General features: G+C 46.6%; 2 protein-coding genes across 5 annotated transcripts in view; both read right to left on the reverse strand.

Moving 5' to 3' along the window:
• Positions 1-2,124: 2,124 nt before the first annotated feature.
• On the reverse strand, positions 2,125-15,639 carry LOC117973197 (UDP-N-acetylglucosamine transporter). Of its 4 annotated transcripts, none has more exons than XM_059031370.1 (9): positions 15,320-15,639; positions 14,664-14,724; positions 9,911-10,107; positions 7,250-7,404; positions 7,039-7,161; positions 5,494-5,665; positions 4,768-4,886; positions 3,975-4,108; positions 2,125-2,800 (listed from the first exon to the last, which is right to left on the reverse strand). In XM_059031370.1, exons 3-9 carry the CDS (start codon positions 10,095-10,097, stop codon positions 2,710-2,712), a joined length of 981 nt encoding a protein of 326 aa, XP_058887353.1. In that variant the 5' UTR covers positions 10,098-10,107; positions 14,664-14,724; positions 15,320-15,639; the 3' UTR covers positions 2,125-2,709. The 4 variants fall into 4 exon arrangements, with proteins under 4 accessions (XP_058887353.1, XP_058887352.1, XP_058887351.1 ...); XM_059031369.1 differs by having other exon boundaries at positions 15,292-15,639; XM_059031368.1 differs by having other exon boundaries at positions 2,132-2,800; positions 9,911-10,112; positions 15,320-15,638.
• Positions 15,640-16,797: 1,158 nt separating this feature from the next.
• Positions 16,798-23,197, reverse strand: part of LOC117403728 (neurogenic locus notch homolog protein 2) — a 48,655-nt gene continuing 42,255 nt past the window's right edge. Inside the window, exons 31-34 of the mRNA XM_059031371.1 lie at positions 22,859-23,175; positions 22,446-22,593; positions 22,262-22,359; positions 16,798-21,856 (exon numbers count right to left, since the gene is read on the reverse strand). Coding sequence (XP_058887354.1) covers positions 20,558-21,856; positions 22,262-22,359; positions 22,446-22,593; positions 22,859-23,175 — 1,862 coding nt within the window. The 3' untranslated portion in view covers positions 16,798-20,557. The remainder of the gene's footprint in view (positions 21,857-22,261; positions 22,360-22,445; positions 22,594-22,858; positions 23,176-23,197) is intronic.

A 23,197-nucleotide genomic window follows, 5' to 3' on the forward strand; every position in this document is an offset into this window, starting at 1 on the left:
CTTCCACACGCTGTCTCTGGGAAGCCTGGCTGCCTTTTGTTTGTTTGTTTTTGTGCTGCGTGCTCCGCTCCTCCCCCGTGTCCCAGAATGCCGCGGGACTTGAATCAGCTGCTCCGAGTTTCAGCTAATCAGAAAAATGCACGCAGCTGCAAGGCTTTAAGCTGCAATGTTTTCTGATTAAAGCAACTCCAGATTTAAAGATGTTATTCCTCCTTTCTGCTTCTAACTGCGTTGTACTTGTCCACGACTGTACTTCTCCTACGATGTCGCTTCCACACGCTGTCACTGGGAAGCCTGGCTGCCTTTTGTTTGTTTGTGTTTGTGCTGCGTAATGAATGTGTTTGAAAGCTGGTCTGTGCTGGTACTGCATGTCGGAGTGTTTTGAATTGCAGGTAACATGGATATTGAGTGCATGCCGATTCTCAAGCGTCGCTTCAGTAGTTTGTCAATGGAACTGAAACCAGAATGTTTACAGAACAGTTCAATATATGTGAAATAAAAAAGTGGTTCGTGTTTAGCATAAATAAATTAGGACACTTATTCAAATATTTGATTTCATATATTGACTATTGAGAAGGCAGGTCTTTCCTATAGACTTGAAATGCTGTGATTCTCCAGTATTATGAAGCAGGTGGCACCAGTCTCCTATAGGGAATGAGAGGGAAAGGCCTATGACAACGAGCCTGACTGCAGTATTTGGGAATGGCTGCTTCCTTTCTGTTCCTCGGGAAAATGATGAAAGAAGTGTCTTTGAAATGCTGTTTCCACACACCCATCCGGGCTGTAGCCAGATGCTGAGCCTAGACCTCGGAATAGGGGACAGCAGGGTTTGCTAAGTCATGTGTCTGTTGTAATAGCGATAGGTGTTACAGCTGTCTCGTAGTATTGTGTTTTCGAGATGTCTAAATTCTTGTGTGTCTTAGTTTTCCCAGGTTGTGTTTGGATTTGTGGCTGACTGCTTTCCTCCCTCCTTCCCTGGGGTTCCTTGAGAAAGTGACAAGATAAGCATTGTTTGAGTGTTTGTGCACATCAGCCCTTGTTGCAGCTATTGGAATTGACAATAGCAAACAGTGTAGCAGTCATCTTGTAGTTAGGAATAACAATACAACTGTGGTAGCCCCAGTCATTAGTAAACGCAGAATAAAGGCCTGTCTATCTGTGTTGTAGCTGCCTAGTTGAGTTGTCCTGCACGCTGCACTCGGGGTCACTCTGTGCATTGGGTTGGTATTTGAAGGTAGTAAATGTAGTTTGAAATTGGTAAACGTATGTTTTGTCAGTGTAGGAGCTGCTGTGTGAGACAGGCAGGAGTTTATATCTAGAGAAACAATTGTGATGAAACTTGCTCAGGAGTTACTGTAAGGTGTGTTTCCACGGTCAAGGGAATTGGAGCCAGTTTATTTGACCTTGAAAACACGTCTTTAGCACCAGGTATTGGGTGCCAAGTTCTGTTATAACTCACACAGAAACACAGATGAAAAGGGGACTGATACTATTCCCAAATTGCTATTTGTTTTTTATATTGGCTATGTTCCCCATGCAGCACTGACTGCAACACATAACAAGCTGTGTTAAGCAGGTGGAGAAGCTGTTCAGTAACGTATCACATGCAGGAGATGCTGTTTGTTCTCAGAATAAACTGTGGAAGTGAAAACTGGAAGGTCAGTACCGGTTAGACAGGACCCAGGAATAGCTGCACAGTGACAGTGATGTGTGCACATTTTATAATATCAGCACAGTGACAGTGATGTGAGCACATTTTATAATATCTGCACATTGACAGTGATGTGTGCACATTTTATAATATCAGCAGTGACAGTGATGTGAGCACATTTTATAATATCTGCACAGTGACAGTGATGTGTGCACATTTTATAATATCTGCACATTGACAGTGATGTGTGCACATTTTATAATATCAGCAGTGACAGTGACGTGTGCACATTTTATAATAGCTGCACAGTGACAGTGATGTGTGCACATTTTATAATAGCTGCACAGTGACAGTGATGTGTGCACATTTTATAATATCTGCACATTGACAGTGATGTGTGCACATTTTATAATATCAGCAGTGACAGTGATGTGAGCACATTTTATAATAGCTGCACAGTGACAGTGATGTGAGCACATTTTATAATATCAGCACAGTGACAGTGATGTGAGCACATTTTATAATAGCTGCACAGTGACAGTGATGTGAGCACATTTTATAATACCAGCACAGTGACAGTGATGTGTGCACATTTTATAATATCAGCACAGTGACAGTGATGTGAGCACATTTTATAATAGCTGCACAGTGACAGTGATGTGTGCACATTTTATAACAGCTGCACAGTGACAGTGATGTGTGCACATTTTATAATAGCACTATTTTAGCAAACACCCATTTTTTCCACCATACCATTTTCACTTTAATCATTTTAAAAGCACAGAATCATTTTAAAACCACAAGACTAAAATGGAGGTTTGTTACTGTATGCTTCGAGGAGCATTTATAAAATGTTTTCCTCTTTTTATATAATATTGTGGTTGTTGAAGACTCTGCGTTCCTCTTGTCATTATCCCCTGTGCTTGTTCTTCACCCAGAGGGCTGCTCTGATGTGCTGAGCACACGGCTCCACAGGGTTCTGCGACGCAGTCTTGCTGTACATGTTGTAGCTTCCAGTTTCCATGCGGCTGCACTCCTGCAGACCCTCACACTGTTCTTCATGCTTTGCTTGGATTAGCTGCAGGTTTGACTTCATACCCATATAAAAATGTAGCTGCTATTACCAGCACTGCTCCAAAGAAAAACACACTGAAAAAAAACACACCACAATGTTAAACTAGAATATTTCAATTGCACTTCACATACTAACATGGAAGACTGGGTGGCTTTTAAAAATGACACAATTTGTGGCAGATCTGCAAGGACACATTTGTCCCTTTTCTGAGTGAAGCGATACCCCAACGTCACAACCCTATCCATGTGATGGGCTGGACGCAGGGTTTACAATATGTAACGCTATGCGATGGGCTGGACGCAGGGTTTACAATATGTAACGCTATGTGATGGGCTGGACGCAGGGTTTACAATATGTAACGCTATGTGATGGGCTGGACGCAGGGTTTACAATATGTAACGCTATGCGATGGGCTGGACGCAGGGTTTACAATATGTAACGCTATGTGATGGGCTGGACGCAGGGTTTACAATATGTAACGCTATGCGATGGGCTGGACGCAGGGTTTACAATATGTAACGCTATGTGATGGGCTGGACGCAGGGTTTACAATATGTAACGCTATGCGATGGGCTGGACGCAGGGTTTACAATATGTAACGCTATGCGATGGGCTGAACGCAGGGTTTACAATATGTAACGCTATATATGTGATGGGCTGGACGCAGGGTTTACAATATGTAACGCTATGTGATGGGCTGAACGCAGGGTTTACAATATGTAACGCTATGTGATGGGCTGAACGCAGGGTTTACAATATGTAACGCTATGCGATGGGCTGAACGCAGGGTTTACAATATGTAACGCTATGCGATGGGCTGGACGCAGGGTTTACAATATGTAACGCTATATATGTGATGGGCTGGACGCAGGGTTTACAATATGTAACGCTATGTGATGGGCTGGACGCAGGGTTTACAATATGTAACGCTATGCGATGGGCTGGACGCAGGGTTTACAATATGTAACGCTATGTGATGGGCTGGACGCAGGGTTTACAATATGTAACGCTATGTGATGGGCTGGACGCAGGGTTTACAATATGTAACGCTATGCGATGGGCTGGACGCAGGGTTTACAATATGTAACGCTATGTGATGGGCTGAACGCAGGGTTTAGAAGATCTGCTTTTAGTACGTTTGGGTTGGTTATGGACGTCACAGACCGTCGCTGTCAATTCACAGCTCAGATCTGCTGGGACTTCATATTTTAACAAGCAGATTAAAAAAGACTTTTAGAAATAACTCACCTTGTTGGCACAAAATCCTGTAACCAGAAATATGAAATCAGTGTAGAAAGGATGATGGATAGGGAGGTTGCAAATCCTTTCAAAATATTGTCAGCATATTTAATGACAGCTGCTATAACTAACCCTCCCAAAGCCTAGAAAAAGGAAATATAACAAACCATTAGAACAGGAGACACATGAATGGACAGCAGCGTGCTCTACCCTATTGAGAATATACTGGCTCTGTGGCACACGCTGAATAGACTGGCTCTGTGGTGGCTCTGTGGCACACGTTGAATAACCTGGCTCTGTGGCACACGCTGAATAGACTGGCTCTGTGGCACACGCTGAATAGACTAGCTCTGTGGCACACGCTGAATAGACTAGCTCTGTGGCACACGCTGAATAGACTAGCTCTGTGGCACACGCTGAATAGACTGGCTCTGTGGCACACGCTGAATAGACTGGCTCTGTGGCACACGCTGAATAGACTGGCTCTGTGGCACACGCTGAATAGACTGGCTCTGTGGCACACGCTGAATAGACTGGCTCTGTGGCACACGCTGAATAGACTGGCTCTGTGGCACACGCTGAATAGACTGGCTCTGTGGCACACGCTGAATAGACTGGCTCTGTGGCACACGCTGAATAGACTGGCTCTGTGGTACACGTTGGAAACGCTTGGTTTCTTTAAGCGTTTCTTTAAGCGTATTCATGCGAGAGGAAGTGGCACCACCTTGTTAAATGAAGAGACAGCAGGTTCATTCACAAGTGTGTAGAATGAGGCTGTGGATCATCCAAGTGAGAACAGTACCTGAAGTGACACGACGGCCCAGGTGAGAGCGCTGTATCCCTGGAACATCCCGTGCTCCTGCACTCGCTCCCCATCATACACATAGACGCCCATGAGCCCAAATACGGCACCGAACAAACCTGCACAGAGACGGGCTTAGTGACTCAATCTGCACAGCGGTCAGACCCGCTCTGTGTGTGTGTGTGTGTGTGTGTGTGTGTGTGTGTGTGTGTGTGTATATATATATATACACACACACATACATACACGCACTCACATTATTATACATATACATTTCCCCCCCTATATGAAATATCATTTGTAGAAATCTCTGTAATGCAACACCTCAAACACCTCAAAGGGTTCCTTCTATTAGCAGACATATTTTTGCACAAAGACGCCCCTGTCCCTACTGCTAAATACACACAACACAACAGTCACTGTGTGCAATGTAAATGTTAGGTTGGCAAAAGAAATATCCACAAAAGCTTCAACTGAAAACCATCTCCAATAGGTTATAGAAAACAGGGGAGTCTCAGCCTAATCTGAAGTGCAGTTGAAAGTAATCCCCAGCGTTTCTGTAATTCTGGAGTCCCCCGTGGCTCAGTCCCGGGGTCACAGTGTTTAACATCAGCAGCATGTCCCAAGTGCTCTGTGACAAACATATCTACAGAACACATAAACAAAAGTACATGTGCATAGCTTCAGTAGCGCTGTGTCATTTTACAATGCAGAGAAGAAGCTTACCAAGCTGAATGTTTCTAATCCACACAGACTGCTTCGTTTCCTTCAAGATTTTCTCAAAATAAACCCCAGCAAATCCACTGGAGAAGCAGGCTGTCAGCACGGCCGCGAGTCCTACAAACTGTGAGCCTGTGGACAGGTCCTTCTGAGCCGAGTCCACAGAGTCTGAGGGCCACTGAACACACAATCCACGCAGAGAGGCTTTATCAGCAGTGTGATCAGGGAGGGAGGGAGCGCACACACACACCACGCACGCACGCACGCATGCACACAATCCACACAGAGAGGCTTTATCAGCAGTGTGAGCAGGGAGGGAGCGCGCACACACACACACAGAGAGGCTTTATCAGCAGTGTGAGCAGGGAGGGAGCACGCACACACACACACACAGAGAGGCTTTACCAGCAGTATGAGCAGGGAGGGAGCACGCACACACACACACACACAGAGAGGCTTTATCAGCAGTATGAGCAGGGAGGGAGCACGCACACACAAACACACACAGAGAGGCTTTATCAGCAGTGTGAGCAGGGAGGGAGCATGCACACACACAAACACACACAGAGAGGCTTTATCAGCAGTATGAGCAGGGAGGGAGCACGCACATACACACACACACAGAGGCTTTATCAGCAGTATGAGCAGGGAGGGAGCACGCACACACACACACACACACACAGAGAGGCTTTATCAGCAGTATGAGCAGGGAGGGAGCACGCACACACGCACACACACACACACAGAGAGGCTTTATCAGCAGTATGAGCAGGGAGGGAGCGTACACGCACACACACAGAGAGGCTTTATCAGCAGTATGAGCAGGGAGGGAGCACGCACACACACACACACACACACACACACACACAGAGAGGCTTTATCAGCAGTATGAGCAGGGAGGGAGCGCACACACACACACACAGAGAGGCTTTATCAGCAGTATGAGCAGGGAGGGAGCGTACACGCACACACACAGAGAGGCTTTATCAGCAGTATGAGCAGGGAGGGAGCACGCACACACACACACACACACACACACACAGACAGAGAGGCTTTATCAGCAGTATGAGCAGGGAGGGAGCACGCACACACACACACACACACACACACACACAGAGAGGCTTTATCAGCAGTATGAGCAGGGAGGGAGCGCGCACACAAACACACACACACACACACACACACACACAGAGAGGCTTTATCAGCAGTGTGAGCAGGGAGGGAGCGCACACACACACACACACACAGAGGCTTTATCAGCAGTGTGAGCAGGGAGGGAGCACACGCACACACACACACACGCACACACAGAGAGGCTTTATCAGCAGTGTGAGCAGGGAGGGAGCACACGCACACACACACACACACACACGCACACACAGAGAGGCTTTATCAGCAGTGTGAGCAGGGAGGGAGCACGCACACACACACACACAGAGAGGCTTTATCAGCAGTGTGAGCATTTGAGGAGACCAAGCATTGCACCTGTTCCAAAACATTTATATATAAAAATAATAATACTAATAAAATTACAAATCTACAGATCCATACCTGAACAAACGCTACTCCAATCATTAAAATCACCAGGGAGAGCCATTGATAAATATTTAACCTTTTTCCAAGCATTGACACCGAGAATAGAGCTGTGGTGAGAATCTTCAGCTGGTATGTGACCTGTGGGAACGGCATTAAAGACACATTAAGTAGATGCTCAGTCAGGTTACTTGACTTTTCCATGTAACCAGCAGAACGAGACGGATACCTGATAAGTGGCTGCATCCAGATTGGAAAGGGCAACATAAAGCAGATTGTTCTGTAGAGTGTAAATCCCTGCTGGGACGGCCAGCTTCAGGCTTTCCATTGGCTTGTTTACAATCTCGTCATGTAAAACTCTGTTGAGCGCCGTCAAACTGCAGCCTGAAAACAACAGCAAACACACATGCAGTCCTTACTGAATCCAAGACAAGCACACTGCAATACCGCGATCCTTACAAACAAGCACACTGCAATACCACGATCCTTACAAACACACATGCAGTCCTTACTGAATCCAAGACAAGCACACTGCAATACCACGATCCTTACAAACAAGCACACTGCAATACCATGATCCTTACAAACAAGCACACTGCAATACCGCGATCCTTACAAACAAGCACACTGCAATACCATGATCCTTACAAACAAGCACACTGCAATACCGCGATCCTTACATACAAGCACACTGCAATACCATGATCCTTACATACAAGCACACTGCAATACCGCGATCCTTACATACAAGCACACTGCAATACCGCGATCCTTACAAACAAGCACACTGCAATACCATGATCCTTACATACAAGCACACTGCAATACCGCGATCCTTACAAACAAGCACACTGCAATACCATGATCCTTACAAACAAGCACACTGCAATACCGCGATCCTTACAAACAAGCACACTGCAATACCATGATCCTTACAAACAAGCACACTGCAATACCATGATCCTTACATACAAGCACACTGCAATACCGCGATCCTTACAAACAAGCACACTGCAATACCGCGATCCTTACAAACACACATGCAGCCCTTACTGAATCCAAGACAAGCACACTGCAATACCGCGATCCTTACAAACAAGCACACTGCAATACCATGATCCTTACAAACAAGCACACTGCAATACCATGATCCTTACATACAAGCACACTGCAATACCGCAATCCTTACAAACAAGCACACTGCAATACCATGATCCTTACAAACAAGCACACTGCAATACCATGATCCTTACATACAAGCACACTGCAATACCGCGATCCTTACATACAAGCACACTGCAATACCGCGATCCTTACAAACAAGCACACTGCAATACCATGATCCTTACATACAAGCACACTGCAATACCGCGATCCTTACAAACAAGCACACTGCAATACCATGATCCTTACAAACAAGCACACTGCAATACCGCGATCCTTACATACAAGCACACTGCAATACCGCGATCCTTACAAACAAGCACACTGCAATACCATGATCCTTACATACAAGCACACTGCAATACCGCGATCCTTACAAACAAGCACACTGCAATACCATGATCCTTACAAACAAGCACACTGCAATACCGCGATCCTTACATACAAGCACACTGCAATACCATGATCCTTACATACAAGCACACTGCGATACCATGATCCTTACATACAAGCACACTGCAATACCGCGATCCTTACAAACAAGCACACTGCAATACCGCGATCCTTACAAACACACATGCAGCCCTTACTGAATCCAAGACAAGCACACTGCAATACCGCGATCCTTACAAACAAGCACACTGCAATACCGCGATCCTTACATACAAGCACACTGCAATACCATGATCCTTACAAACAAGCACACAGCAATACCGCGATCCTTACAAACAAGCACACTGCAATACCGCGATCCTTACAAACAAGCACACTGCAATACCGCAATCCTTACAAACAAGCACACTGCAATACCATGATCCTTACAAACAAGCACACTGCAATACCGCGATCCTTACAAACAAGCACACTGCAATACCATGATCCTTACATACAAGCACACTGCAATACCACGATCCTTACAAACAAGCACACTGCAATACCGCGATCCTTACAAACAAGCACACTGCAATACCGCGATCCTTACAAACAAGCACACTGCAATACCATGATCCTTACAAACAAGCACACTGCAATACCGCGATCCTTACAAACAAGCACACTGCAATACCATGATCCTTACAAACAAGCACACTGCAATACCATGATCCTTACATACAAGCACACTGCAATACCGCAATCCTTACAAACAAGCACACTGCAATACCGCGATCCTTACAAACACACATGCAGCCCTTACTGAATCCAAGACAAGCACACTGCAATACCATGATCCTTACAAACAAGCACACTGCAATACCGCGATCCTTACAAACAAGCACACTGCAATACCATGATCCTTACAAACAAGCACACAGCAATATCGCGATCCTTACAAACAAGCACACTGCAATACCGCGATCCTTACAAACAAGCACACTGCAATACCGCAATCCTTACAAACAAGCACACTGCAATACCATGATCCTTACAAACAAGCACACTGCAATACCGCGATCCTTACATACAAGCACACTGCAATACCATGATCCTTACATACAAGCACACTGCAATACCACGATCCTTACAAACAAGCACACTGCAATACCGCGATCCTTACAAACACACATGCAGCCCTTACTGAATCCAAGACAAGCACACTGCATGACAATGATCTTTTGTTACACTGGATAAGTGTTCAGGAGTAGAATCTGAAGCCCCTGCAGTTCCATCCAAAGAGGCATGCATGGTGAAGAACACTCCCTAAAAAAGGGACGAGGTCGAACCTTACCAGTGTCCTTGAAGACCAGTAGAACACAGGCCCCGATCTTCAGGAGCTCCGCAGCGACGACGGCGGATGAAGCCAGGTACCGGGGCCCGTCTTCCTTCAGCGTGCGAGAGAAGCGCATGGTCAGGACCAGGCTGGTGGTCTGGAAGACCAGGACTCCCAGAGACAGAAACTTCAGGTTCACAGGCATTGTGCTGCTGCTGCCCTGCAAGCAACAACAGGAGCAGCTTACACACCTATCTACAGGGAGGGGCAGACTTTCACAATCAGTGCCATCATTTAACCTTCACAGTGTTGGACATGCATTCTGCTTTTCCCTTGTCTGAAAAGGTTTGGTATTGCTGTCCCATATCAGAGACACATGCTCCCTGCTGGGCTGCCTCAGCTCTCATGCATGGGTAGTGAGTCGTGCACGCAGAGCCCTTCAACTCAAGAATGCATGTGTGAGGACAACGGCTTGGGCTCCAAACATTAACCCTCTGTCACCAAAAAAAGCCAGTACAACAAGACCTTGCACAAAGTGCAGCTTTTAAATACTGTGTGCTTGCACAAAAAGCATTTTAACACTGAAATGTATGAAGTGAAAACCATCTCTTAAACATATCAACCAGGTTTAAAAATAAATAACATTCCTACTGAACAGTAATCTACTGTCACAGAGCTGCTCTGTCACACAGGGCTACATGCAACGATCATTTTAATACTGTCAGAGCTGCTCTGTCACACAGGGCTACATGCAACGGATCACTTTAATACTGTCAGAGCTGCTCTGTCACACAGGGCTACATGCAACAGATCACTTTAATACTGTCAGAGCTGCTCTGTCACACAGGGCTACATGCAACAATCACTTTAATACTGTCAGAGCTGCTCTGTCACACAGGGCTACATGCAACGGATCACTTTAATACTGTCAGAGCTGCTCTGTCTCACAGGGCTACATGCAACGGATCACTTTAATACTGTCAGAGCTGCTCTGTCACACAGGGCTACATGCAACGGATCACTTTAATACTGTCAGAGCTGCTCTGTCTCACAGGGCTACATGCAATAGCTCACTTTAATACTGTCAGAGCTGCTCTGTCACACAGGGCTACATGCAACAGATCACTTTAATACTGTCAGAGCTGCTCTGTCACACAGGGCTACATAAAAACATAAGAAAGTTTACAAACAAGAGGAAGCCATTGAGCCCATCTTGCTCGTTTGGTTGTTAGTAGCTTATTGATCCCAGAATCTCATCGAGCAGCTTCTTGAATGATCCCAGGGTGTCAGCTTCAACAACATTACTGGGGAGTTGGTTCCAGACCCTCACAATTCTCTGTGTAAAAAAGTGCCTCCTATTTTCTGTTCTGAATGCCCCTTTATCTAATCTCCATTTGTGACCCCTGGTCCTTGTTTTTTTTTTTTCAGGTCAAAAAAGTCCCTGGGTCGACATTGTCAATACCTTTTAGAATTTTGAATGCTTGAATCAGATCACCACGTAGTCTTCTTTGTTCAAGGCTGAATAGATTCAATTCTTTTAGCCTGTCTGCATACGACATGCCTTTTAAACCCGGGATAATTCTGGTTGCTCTTCTTTGCACTCTTTCTACAGCAGCAATATCCTTTCTGTAACAAGGTGACCAGAACTGAACACAATAGTCTAGATGAGGTCTTACTAATGCATTGTAAAGTTTTAACATTACTTCCCTTGATTTAAATTCAACACTTTTCACAATATATCCGAGCATCTTGTTGGCCTTTTTTATAGCTTCCCCACATTGTCTAGATGAAGACATTTCTGAGTCAACATAAACTCCAAGGTCTTTTTCATAGATTCCTTCTTCAATTTCAGTATCTATGTGATATTTATAATGCACATTTGTATTGCCTGCGTGGAGTTCCTTACACTTTTCTCTATTAAATGTCATTTGCCATGTGTCTGCCCAGTTCTGAATGCTGTCTACATCATTTTGAGTGGCTGCCTGGTGAGTCCGCAGTGTGAAAAAAAGCGGTCGGCTGACGGCACACGCTTCGGAGGACAGCGTGTGTTCGTCTTCGCTCTCCCAAGTCAGCGCAGGGGTGGTAGCGGTGAGCTGAGCTTAAAAAATAATTGGCCATTCTAAATTGGGAGAAAATAATAAAAATAATTGGCAACGACTAAATTTATAGAAAAAATAAAATAAAATCAAGTAGGTTAGTTAGACACAATCTCCCTTTCCTAAATCCATGCTGACTGTTTCCCAGGGTATTGTAACCATATAGGTTATTTTCCATTTGGGATCTTATTATAGTTTCCATAAAATAGAAGTCAGGCTTATTGATCTGTAGTTACCTGGTTCGGTTTTGTCTCCCTTTTTGTGGATAGGTATTACGTTTGCAATTTTTCAGTCTGTCGGTACAACCCGTGTCAAGAGACTGTTGCATGATCTTGGTTAGCGGTTTGTAAATAATTAATTTAAATTTCTTTGAGTACTATTGGGAGGATCTCATCCGGCCCAGGGGATTTGTTTATTTTAAGAGCTCCTAGTCCCTTTAACACGTCTGCCTCTGTTATGCTATTCTGTTTTTTTGTTTTCTCCCCCCTTCCTTTCTAGTTTAAATGCTTCTGAACCTTCTCAAGGATCCTTTCTCTGAGTAGATTGGTTCCCTTTCGTTTAAGTGCAGTCCATCCCGCCTATATATAGTCCTTGTTGTAGAATGTGCTCCAGTGTTCAAGAAAGATGAAGCCTTCCTGTGTGCACCACGATTTCAGCCATGCATTTTGATTTTGTATTTCCAGCTGTCCATATGGTCCTTTGCAAGGTGCCGGCAGTATCCCAGAAAATACCACAGTTTTGGTCTTGTTTTTTAATTTCCTTCCTAGCTCTCTGAATTTGTTTTGCAAGGATCTTGGTCTGTCTCTTCCAATGTTGTTTGTACCGATGTGGTGGACTACTACCGGGTCGTCTTCTGTTCGTTCTAGGAGCCTGTCCACGTTCTCGGTGATGTGCATGACAGAGGCTCCTGGAAGGCAGCACACTGTTGTAGTAAGGGGGTCCAGACTGCAAACTGAACTTGCTGTGTTTCTAAATATGGAGTCCCCAACAATCATGACCTCCCTTCTTTTTGCTGCCTGGCCAACACTGTTTATAGGGTCCTGGATGTTGTTGCTTTCGTTCTCTTGATGTTGGTTTTGATCATCTAAATTTTGAAGTGGCTCAAATTTGTTGGATGTTTTGATTTCTGGTGGTTGGTTTTGACGAAGTTTGTTTGTTTTTTTTTGTTTTTCCCATGCAATGGATCACTTTAAAACTATCAGAGCTGCTCTACGTCTCACAGGGCTACATGCACTTAAACGTTTTTCCTAAATTTAACCCTAACCTGACAATTTGGACTGAAGAGGTTTAAAAATCTGGACCTACCCCACCCTGTCACAATGCAAGACCATAACTGCTTGGTGTAAAATACAGTCTTCCAGTAGGATATACCGAACACTGGGTGAGGGCTTCATCCTGGTTAATCTTTAACATTCACACGATTAGTGGTGCAAGCCCATAGAAAACAAAAGATCCAGGTCCTTATCTAATTCTTACACCCTCACCAAGAAGAGAGATTGTGACGCACATTCTGACACACCCCTCTTCCCATTTCAAAGCCTGCCAGAACTAGGGGTGCTGGGATGCTCGGAGTACAGGTGTGCTGTCAGGAGCAGTGCAATGAGAAATCCTGATAGTACAGCAGTGCTGTCAGGAGCAGTGCAATGAGAAATCCTGCTAATACAGCAGTGCTGTCAGGAGCAGTGCAATGAGAAAGCCTGATAGTACAGCAGTGCTGTCAGGAGCAGTGCAATGAGAAATCCTGCTAGTACAGTACAGGAGTGCTGTCAGGAGCAGTGCAATGAGAAATCCTGCTAATACAGCAGTGCTGTCAGGAGCAGTGCAATGAGAAATCCTGATAGTACAGCAGTGCTGTCAGGAGCAGTGCAATGAGAAATCCTGCTAGTACAGCAGTGCTGTCAGGAGCAGTGCAATGAGAAATCCTGCTAGTACAGCAGTGCTGTCAGGAGCAGTGCAATGAGAAATCCTGTTAATACAGGAGTGCTGTCAGGAGCAGTGCAATGAGAAATCCTGCTAGTACAGTACAGGAGTGCTGTCAGGAGCAGTGCAATGAGAAATCCTGCTAGTACAGCAGTGCTGTCAGGAGCAGTGCAATGAGAAATCCTGCTAGTACAGCAGTGCTGTCAGGAGCAGTGCAATGAGAAATCTGATAGTACAGCAGTGCTGTCAGGAGCAGTGCAATGAGAAATCCTGATAGTACAGTACAGGAGTGCTGTCAGGAGCAGTGCAATGAGAAATCCTGCTAATACAGGAGTGCTGTCAGGAGCAGTGCAGTGAGAAATCCTGATAGTACAGCAGTGCTGTCAGGAGCAGTGCAATGAGAAATCCTGCTAGTACAGTACAGGAGTGCTGTCAGGAGCAGTGCAATGAGAAATCCTGCTACTTTTGTGACTCTTATGATCTGTGTGTGCAGTGCACCACACCTTTTAACATTGCTTTTGAAAAACAACTCCTGTAAATACAGCTGTTCAACCTGTTTTTACAAGCAAACATGACATTTCTAGTGGAATGGAATAGTATTGTAGCATTGTGCTAATCTGTGGATTCAGAAAACAGCCCCAGGTCAGTGAATAATATATTGATAAGCTGCAGCCTCTCACCTCCAACACTGCCCAACTCCGTTATATATGGTCTGGCACTATCATTGCAATCTAAATCGTGTTAATTTCTCTTACCTTTCACATCAAGTAACTGGCGTCGGGCTGAATTTCGGCAGCACACGGATACCTGTCAACCCTTAAAACACAACAGAGGGGTGTATTAATGCCACGCAGTGCTTACAAGACTCGACAACTGGCTCGCTAGCTTCCCTGGTCCGTGGGGTCTGCGGCCGAGGGTCAGGAATCCTTTGGGTGGAATCTCAGCACCGAGTAACGAAATGCGCTGCCGCTGACGTGTAAGGGGGCGGGGCAGCGACGTGTCATATCTCAGTGAAAAGGGACATTTACACAAACCCCAGTTCAGCGGTTTATCTACCGGAAGTGTCTAACAAAACAGCTTGTTTTAGAAACACTAATGGCAGAACAATGTGAAAATGTAAGAACGTATTAAATGCGATCATGCCACTATAAATCCGTACCAACACGCGGTCTCCAGAGTGGCATTAGCGACACAGTTAGGAGACCGCTGGTACCCATTAGAGCATTTTTAAATTGAAACAGCTAGCCCCGAATTTCTTAGTGAAAAGTTTTAATTATAACTTTATCAAACTATGAATTCAGTGATAAGGTAAGTGCGGCTAACCCAGCTCTCTCTATTAGCATCCAACTGCATGCTTCACTGTGACTGGGAAAAGCTACGTACATTAATGAATGGATGTTGAGACCGTCACCTCGATGAAGCAGCCCGCTTCGATAAGCTGTCCTTCGCTCTGGAGCCGTGTGCGGTCAGTCTGCTTCCCTCAGTTCTCCGCGGATACTTGTCCTGTCCACAGCCGCTGTCTGGGTATTATCTCTCGACCCCGCCGCTGGTGAATACAGCACCTCTCGGTGTTCCTCCCTCTTTACCTGCCACCCTTATTTTGATCTCATGTTTCATCAAACCTCTTCAATGCTTTGGATTGTCAGTAAAAAAACAGGTCGTGACAACGTCCGGGTTACCAGCACGGAGACTGAAAAGGATATGACAATGATGTCATAAAGAGGCGGAGCTAAGACGGGGGCGCGCCTGCAGCCGGCAAAGCAACACAAAGGAATATTCACTGGAGTGTCCTGAGGGCGTCAGGTGGTTTTTAATGGTTAGGTATTGGGTTGGGTTTGGTTCTGGGGTGATTTCGTAGAGTTGCCGAGCTCTGGAAGTCAAAGGCACCCAGGACACTTTCTCGCGGATATTCCTTTGCGCTGCGTCCAGAACGGATAGTCTTGTTCAAATGTCATTAATAGGCAATGACATCTACAGTCCAGCGACTCGCAAGTCAATACAAAGTACCTCCCACATGAATTGGTACACGTTCTTAAATAATCGTTATAAAAGGGGACTGTAATTTATGTGCAGAATCGTGATCCACATCCTTACAGCGGCACTGTAGAAATATTCTTTTTTTGGTAATTATGTAACGCGTACAGCTGCTACCTCCAAACAGTGTGTTAATCAGAGGGAACAGTTACTGTCGCACCATGTGTTCAAATTCGACTCTGCGGTTTGTTTTAATAATGACACATTTTAAAAATGGAAAGCGAAATATGCAGGCAAGAAAATGTACTTTCTCTGATATTTGTGTTAGTATTGCTCCCCACAGCCCTGAGGCGCGTTAATTAAATCGAAATAGGTCACGGGGCCTCATAGATTTTGTAAGTTCATTTTAAAATAACTGTAGAGGTGGAGCGATCTGTTCCGAATCCCAACACAAAGAACGTCGCTGCTCTGGAAGACCATTGCTTTGTGCAGCTCTCTGAGCCGTTTAGATAACACAGAAATAGTTGCATTGGGGTAGTTACTGGGTAATAATTGCACTGGGTAGTTACTGGGTAATAATTGCACTGGGGTAGTTACTGGGTAATAATTGCACTGGGTAGTTACTGGGTAATAATTGCACTGGGTAGTTACTGGGTAATAATTGCACTGGGTAGTTACTGGGTAATAATTGCACTGGGTAGTTACTGGGTAATAATTGCACTGCGCACATGACCATTTCTCATTGATATGCCTGGAATTTCTTCAGGGAGTCTGTTCTGCATGGCCCAGTCTCCTTTCACTGACGCTTCCTCAAGGACAACGTGTCCACAAACACCTGCTGTCAAGATGCTTTATTAATAGAGTAATGCAAACAGCCTTTCCTCTAGAATTAAACAGAACAAAAAACAAAACACATTTCATAAGAAACAGGCTTTATTTAAAAACAAGAGTTCCTTCTATTTTAAATGAGAAATCTACTTCACATGAATAAGCATTTAGTAAACACATCATATGCAAAATATTAGGAGCTGTTTATTACATATGTAAGCTTGACAAAAGTACTGAAGTGAATGCATCCTATTCTGTGAACTTAGACTTGCATTTTGTGAAACATATTATTACAACATTGTTCCAAACAGGGATGCCACAGAGAGTAGACTAGCAGAACAAAACTTCTCCCAGAATGGAGATTAGTGGCTCCACCTTCATTTAGCCAGAGTCCAAGTCTCTGGCTCTGATTCCTCAATACAGGTTCAGCTGTACAATTTCAACCCTGTAACCTGAACCCCCCGAATCAGAAGAGATTTCAATGTCCTTGTTAAAAGCACTGCGTCTCCAGTTCCTCGTGCCGCAGTGCTGAGCTGTGATCCCCATTTCAACCCAGTCCCAACTCATAACCCAAACAGCTCAGTGTTTCAATTCATGACCTTTTCACAGAATAAACTGCGTTGTAAAGATACCAACAAAAAATAACTTCTGTGAAAATGAAACGTCATGTATTCGTCAAAAACTCTTTTCTAAACCCTTCTTCATTAACTCATGCATTGTGATATGGCCATGGATCTGATGTATGGCTTTGCCTTTTAATGAGCTCATTATTGAAAAGAATGTCACTGGTAAAGCATTCCAGTTCAGCGTTTCATTCAGACCCTTTCTGTGGACTAACTCCATTTTTAAACAAATTACAATGCCAGCATTCCTTTACAAGAACAAACTAAGCATTTTTGCTCAGGTATTAGATTGTTCTTATTCAAAGGGTCGTGTTACTGGGTTTCAGCGGGACTGCTCAGGTATTGGACTCTTCTGAGTCCTCCAGGTATGAGATAGCAGCCTTGCTACTACTTCCTGTGTATGCATAGAGATATACAAGACAGAATTGCTGTTCCTACAACATGCATACCATAAGTGCATAGTAATGATTGTCTAAACGTCTTCTAAGACTCCCCCTTCATTGCTGGTACTGCCGAGACAATGAGACGCAGCATCACATGATTTCAGCACTGCCGAGACAATGAGACGCAGCATCGCATGACTTCAGCACTGCCGAGACAATGAGACGCAGCATCGCATGATTTCAGCACTGCCGAGACAATGAGACGCAGCATCGCATGATTTCAGCACTGCCGAGACAATGAGACGCAGCATCGCATGACTTCAGCACTGCCGAGACAATGAGACGCAGCATCGCATGACTTCAGCACTGCCGAGACAATGAGACGCAGCATCGCATGATTTCAGCACTGCCGAGACAATGAGACGCAGCATCGCATGATTTCAGCACTGCCGAGACAATGAGACGCAGCATCGCATGATTTCAGCCCTGCTGAGACAATGAGACGCAGCATCGCATGACTTCAGCACTGCCGAGACAATGAGACGCAGCATCGCATGATTTCAGCCCTGCCGAGACAATGAGACGCAGCATCGCATGACTTCAGCACTGCCGAGACAATGAGACGCAGCATCGCATGACTTCAGCACTGCCGAGACAATGAGACGCAGCATCGCATGATTTCAGCCCTGCCGAGACAATGAGACGCAGCATTGCATGACTTCAGCCCTGCCGAGACAATGAGACGCAGCATCACATGATTTCAGCACTGCCGAGACAATGAGACGCAGCATCGCATGACCTCAGCACTGCCGAGACAATGAGACGCAGCATCGCATGATTTCAGCCCTGCTGAGACAATGAGACGCAGCATCGCATGACTTCAGCACTGCCGAGACAATGAGACGCAGCATCGCATGATTTCAGCACTGCCGAGACAATGAGACGCAGCATCGCATGACTTCAGCACTGCCGAGACAATGAGACGCAGCATCGCATGACTTCAGCACTGCCGAGACAATGAGACGCAGCATCGCATGATTTCAGCCCTGCCGAGACAATGAGACGCAGCATCGCATGACTTCAGCACTGCCGAGACAATGAGACGCAGCATCGCATGACTTCAGCACTGCCGAGACAATGAGACGCAGCATCGCATGACTTCAGCACTGCCGAGACAATGAGACGCAGCATCGCATGACTTCAGCACTGCCGAGACAATGAGACGCAGCATCGCATGACTTCAGCCCTGCCGAGACAATGAGACGCAGCATCGCACTTTCATTTGCATTTTGGGCGTCACATTTTCACAGCAATTAAAGATCTGCTAAATAAAAAGTCTGATTTGATCCTTTGTGTTTATTTTTCTTTCTTGAAAGCCTCAAGCCTGCGCCTCGGTCTGTAAGGGTTCTAGTGATTTGGCATGGAAAAGATTCTTCTGATATAGCTTAAAAAGGGCTATCACACTAATCACAGTGCAAATCATTTCAAAGTGACATTGTTTCATTCTAAATGATCTAAAATAAAACTTTGGAACCATTTACACTGAAAGAAAACAATATAGAAAAACATGTATGAAAAATATAGCAAACATTTTCATCATAAGTACCAGAGCAAGAGACACAAAGCCTTTCAAAGTGTTTATGCAAAGTCTGTGACCTTGTGAGTCTTTTTATTTACTGGACTCTTCCAACATCGGAACTGTGTTTCTTCATGAAGGCAAGAAAACAAAAAGGAAGCATGTTTCATCCCAGCAGCTGTTTGTCACATCCCACCACACCTGGAAACAAACAGCTTGTGTGTGAAACGGCTTGGCTGTCCTGTGTCCTCGAAGGAGCCCCCCTTGGCTGTCCTGGCCTGGAATCCCTCCAGAGAGGGACGGGACTGTGTGCTCTGGGTCAATGTAGTGTGGTCTCCAGGGGGTACAATTCGCTTGCCACATTTTAAAAGTTAAATAGAAAATATTATTTTAGATCTGGCCGAAATAGAGCTTTTTATTCTTTAGTTGCAAAGGAGTCTATATGAACCATGAATGGTCCCTGTGGTCTCTAGCCAGGACAAACCTTTCTAATGCACACTGCTGCTAATGGGCTGGTTATACAGCAAGTGCAATACTCATTGATATTATTATTATCCATTATCATTAACCGCTTACTCCTTTACAGGGTCGAGGTGAGCCGGAGCCTAACCCGGCATACACAGGGTGCAAGGAGAGACTACACCCTGGACGGGACGCCAGTCCATCGCAGGGCACCACGCACACACGCACGCAGAGGGCAATTTAGAGTGACAAATCAACCTGGACAGCATGTCTTTGGACTGTGGGAGGAAACCGGAGTACCCGGAGAAAACCCACGTGAACACGGGGAGAACATGCAAACTCCACACAGACAGTACCCTAGGCCGGATTCGAACCCAGGACCCTGGCGCTGTGAGGCAGCAGCGCTAACCACTACGCCACCGTGCCACCCGTATTATTATTATTATTATTATTCAGAATACCCCAAATCTTGAAATCTAATATATATATATATATATATATATATATATATATATATTATAGATTTCAAGATATATATATACCAGCTAGCTGTTACATTTATAAGAGAAAGGCAGGCGGTGAATTAGACATCAGAAAACATCCTTCAGAAGAAACAAAAGCAAAAGGACTCGTGCTGAAGTTCAAACCAGCTGATTAAGACTAGACAGCATGTCTGGAAGCAGATGCAACTCGCTTCACACAAGCCTTTGGATCTCTTTGTTCATTTCTTCTTCTTCTTCTTCTTCTTCATCTCCCAGCCTTCATTTGCTTGTAAAGCGTGTTCGTTAGAACTGGAGTCTCCTTCATGCAAACGCCTGCATGCTGCTCCTCTGCTGCTCGGGAATGTGGGCGCCGCTGGGCTGCAGCTGGCTCATGGAGGTGGGGCTGGTGGTGACGTCGGACCAGTCGGAGGCGGAGTGGGGGGAGGAGCTGGACCACTGGTCTGGGGACTCTGGCGAGGGGGTGAGGTAGGGGTGCTCGCTCGGGCCGGGCTTGCTGTGACCGGGCGTGTTCTCCGAGGTGGAGGGGTAGCTGTGCTGCGATGGGGGGGTGGGGTATTTATCCACAGAGCTCTGAAGAGGTTGGTATTGAGGGAGCGCTGCTACCCTCTGTCCATCTTGCTGGGGCATCAGGTTGTTGGGCATCTGGGCAGCGGGGTGGCCCATATCAGAGCCCTGATACAGGGAGCCGCCGCCCATGTTCTGTGCGCCGTGGTTCTGAACATGCGGAGAGAGTCTGTGCTGCTGCTGCTGCTGCTGCTGCTGATTCACATGCTGCTGGCTGGCCGAGTTTGGCATCATTTGAAAGGCAACTATCGACGGCAGCTGCTCCCGCGCCATGGTGACGTTCATGGGCGCCATCATGCCCTGCTGGTGCATGCTGGGGTGAGAGCCCGTGGCCTGGTGATGGTGGAGGACCCCGAACATGTGGCCGTAGCCCGAGCTGGGCAGCCCCATCCACTCTGAAGGGCCGTGCTGGCCCGCCCTCCCCATGCCCAGGCCGTGCTGGGACAGCATGTGGCTGACAGGGGGCAGGATGGTGCTGGAGCCGTGGCTGTAGGCATGCTGCTCGCTCAGGCTAGCAAGGGAGAGGGTGTGCTGGGGATGCTGCTGCGCCCCCGGGGCTGTCAGGTGGGGGTGGGAGCTGTTGTCTGAGATGTAGGCGTGGGGAGATTCAAGGGAGTCGACGGGGGACAGGGTAACCGAGCTCTCCGACAGGTGGCCCTTGTTCTCTCCCGGGGATTTCTTCCGTCGACGGGCCTTGACCTCTTTCAGGTCCTTGCCCAGGTTGGGGGTGCTGCCTGGGGTCTTGGTGTTGGCGCGTCTTGCCTTCTTCCCCTGAGGGGCTTGGCGCAGGCTGAGGAAGGAGCCGTTGGGGCCACACATAACGCCCACCATGTGGCCCCCCGCCCCGTGAGGACTGCGCACCATGTTGTACTCGTCCAGCAGCCTCACGATGTCGTGGTGCATGCGCTCCTGCGCGATGTCCCGGGGCAGCCGGTCCATGTGGTCTGTGATGTCCCGGTTAGAGAAGTGATCCAGCAGCACCTGAGCCACCTGGAAGCTGCCCTCTCGCGCGGCGAGAAAGAGCGGGGTCTCCTCCTAGACACAGGGAACAACAAGAAGAAACATGGAGCTGGGCTCTCAGTAATAGGAACTTTAATAACATACTTCACTGCCTGATTCAAAACCACTGGAAAGCACGTTAACATGACCTACATCTATATCTATATCTATATGACAAGAAACCTTGCATCGCAAAAACCTGAACCAAACAGTGCCCAACATAGAATTGCAGAAGTAGCTAATCGTGATTTATTTGCAATAGGAAACACCCACTTTTATTCAACCGGGATGAGCACTTATGAAGATATAGCTAAAATGTAACATAATGGGATATTGCAAACAGGTTGTGCACAGATTTTGAATTGTCTCATATATCACCTCACTAGGACTAGCTTGCCTGCTGTTCTCACAGAGCCGTGAGCTGTAGGGCAGTGCGCTCACCTTGTTGTCCTGCATGTCACGGTTGGCTCCGTTCTTCAGCAGCACCAGCGTGGCTTCGACATTGTTGACAGCTGCAGCCCAGTGCAGAGACGACTTTCCTGCAGAGGAAACGGGACAGTGAGACAAGCAGTCAAAGAGACCATGACAGAGCAGCCTTTTCAAAGAGAGCCGTGGACCTGCGTACCATGATCGTCCACGGCGTTGACATCAGCGTGGCAGTTGATGAGCTCTTCCACCATGCCCTCCACCGCGAGGCGAGCAGCCAGGATCAGCGGGGTGGTGCCATCGTTCATACGGGCATCCAGGTCTGTGGCACGGTTACGGATGAGAATCTGAGAGGAGAAACAGGCTTCATCTCAACACACTTCTTCAGGGGGTTCAACCACTATACAACCCTGAACACCCCTGCTAGGAAACGGCTAACGAAGAACAAAGCCACCACTACCCCCAGTTATGCTGTTCTTGGGCAACAGGTTATATTATTGGCGTGTTGACTGGTTCCAGTGAGAAGTGGCCCCTGTCATAGATTATATTATTGGCGTGTTGACTGGCTCCAGCGAGAAGTGGCCCCTGGGACAGTTTGTCCAGCCCTCGTACCTGGAAGACTCCCTGTGCGTCGGCTGCCACAGCGCAGTGCAGCGGCGAGCGGCCTGTGTTGTCCTGGGCGTTGCCGTCCGCTCCGGAGTCCAGCAGGCGCTTGGCAGCATCGGCCCGGGCGTAGCGGGCTGCCAGGTGGAGCGCGGTCTCGCCGGTGCGGTCCGTCTGCGCCACCAGGGTGGCTCCCTGGCAGATCAGGTCTGTGATTATATTGGCAGCAGAGTCGTCGCCCTCCTCTTCATCCTCGTCCTCCTCCTCCTCAGAGACATCGGGACCAACCACTCGCAAGGATGCCAGCATCAAGGGGGTGAAGCCGTCTGCAAGGGAAGCAAAGAAACA

This window comes from Acipenser ruthenus, chromosome 10 (assembly GCF_902713425.1).
Source record: "Acipenser ruthenus chromosome 10, fAciRut3.2 maternal haplotype, whole genome shotgun sequence".
In the NCBI taxonomy this organism is placed as follows: Eukaryota; Metazoa; Chordata; class Actinopteri; order Acipenseriformes; family Acipenseridae; genus Acipenser; species Acipenser ruthenus.

What these genes read in the sequence shown, in the direction of transcription:
- LOC117973197 (XM_059031370.1), bottom strand. Translation starts at nt 10,097, where the DNA reads ATGCCTGTGAACCTGAAGTTTCTGTCTCTGGGAGTCCTGGTCTTCCAG. An exon ending in GGGCCGTCGTGTCACTTCAG is followed by an intron (nt 4,109 to 4,767) that starts GTACTGTTCTCA and finishes TCCTTTTTCTAG; the next exon opens with GCTTTGGGAGGGTTAGTTAT. An exon ending in CAGGATTTTGTGCCAACAAG is followed by an intron (nt 2,801 to 3,974) that starts GTGAGTTATTTC and finishes GTTTTTTTTCAG; the next exon opens with TGTGTTTTTCTTTGGAGCAG.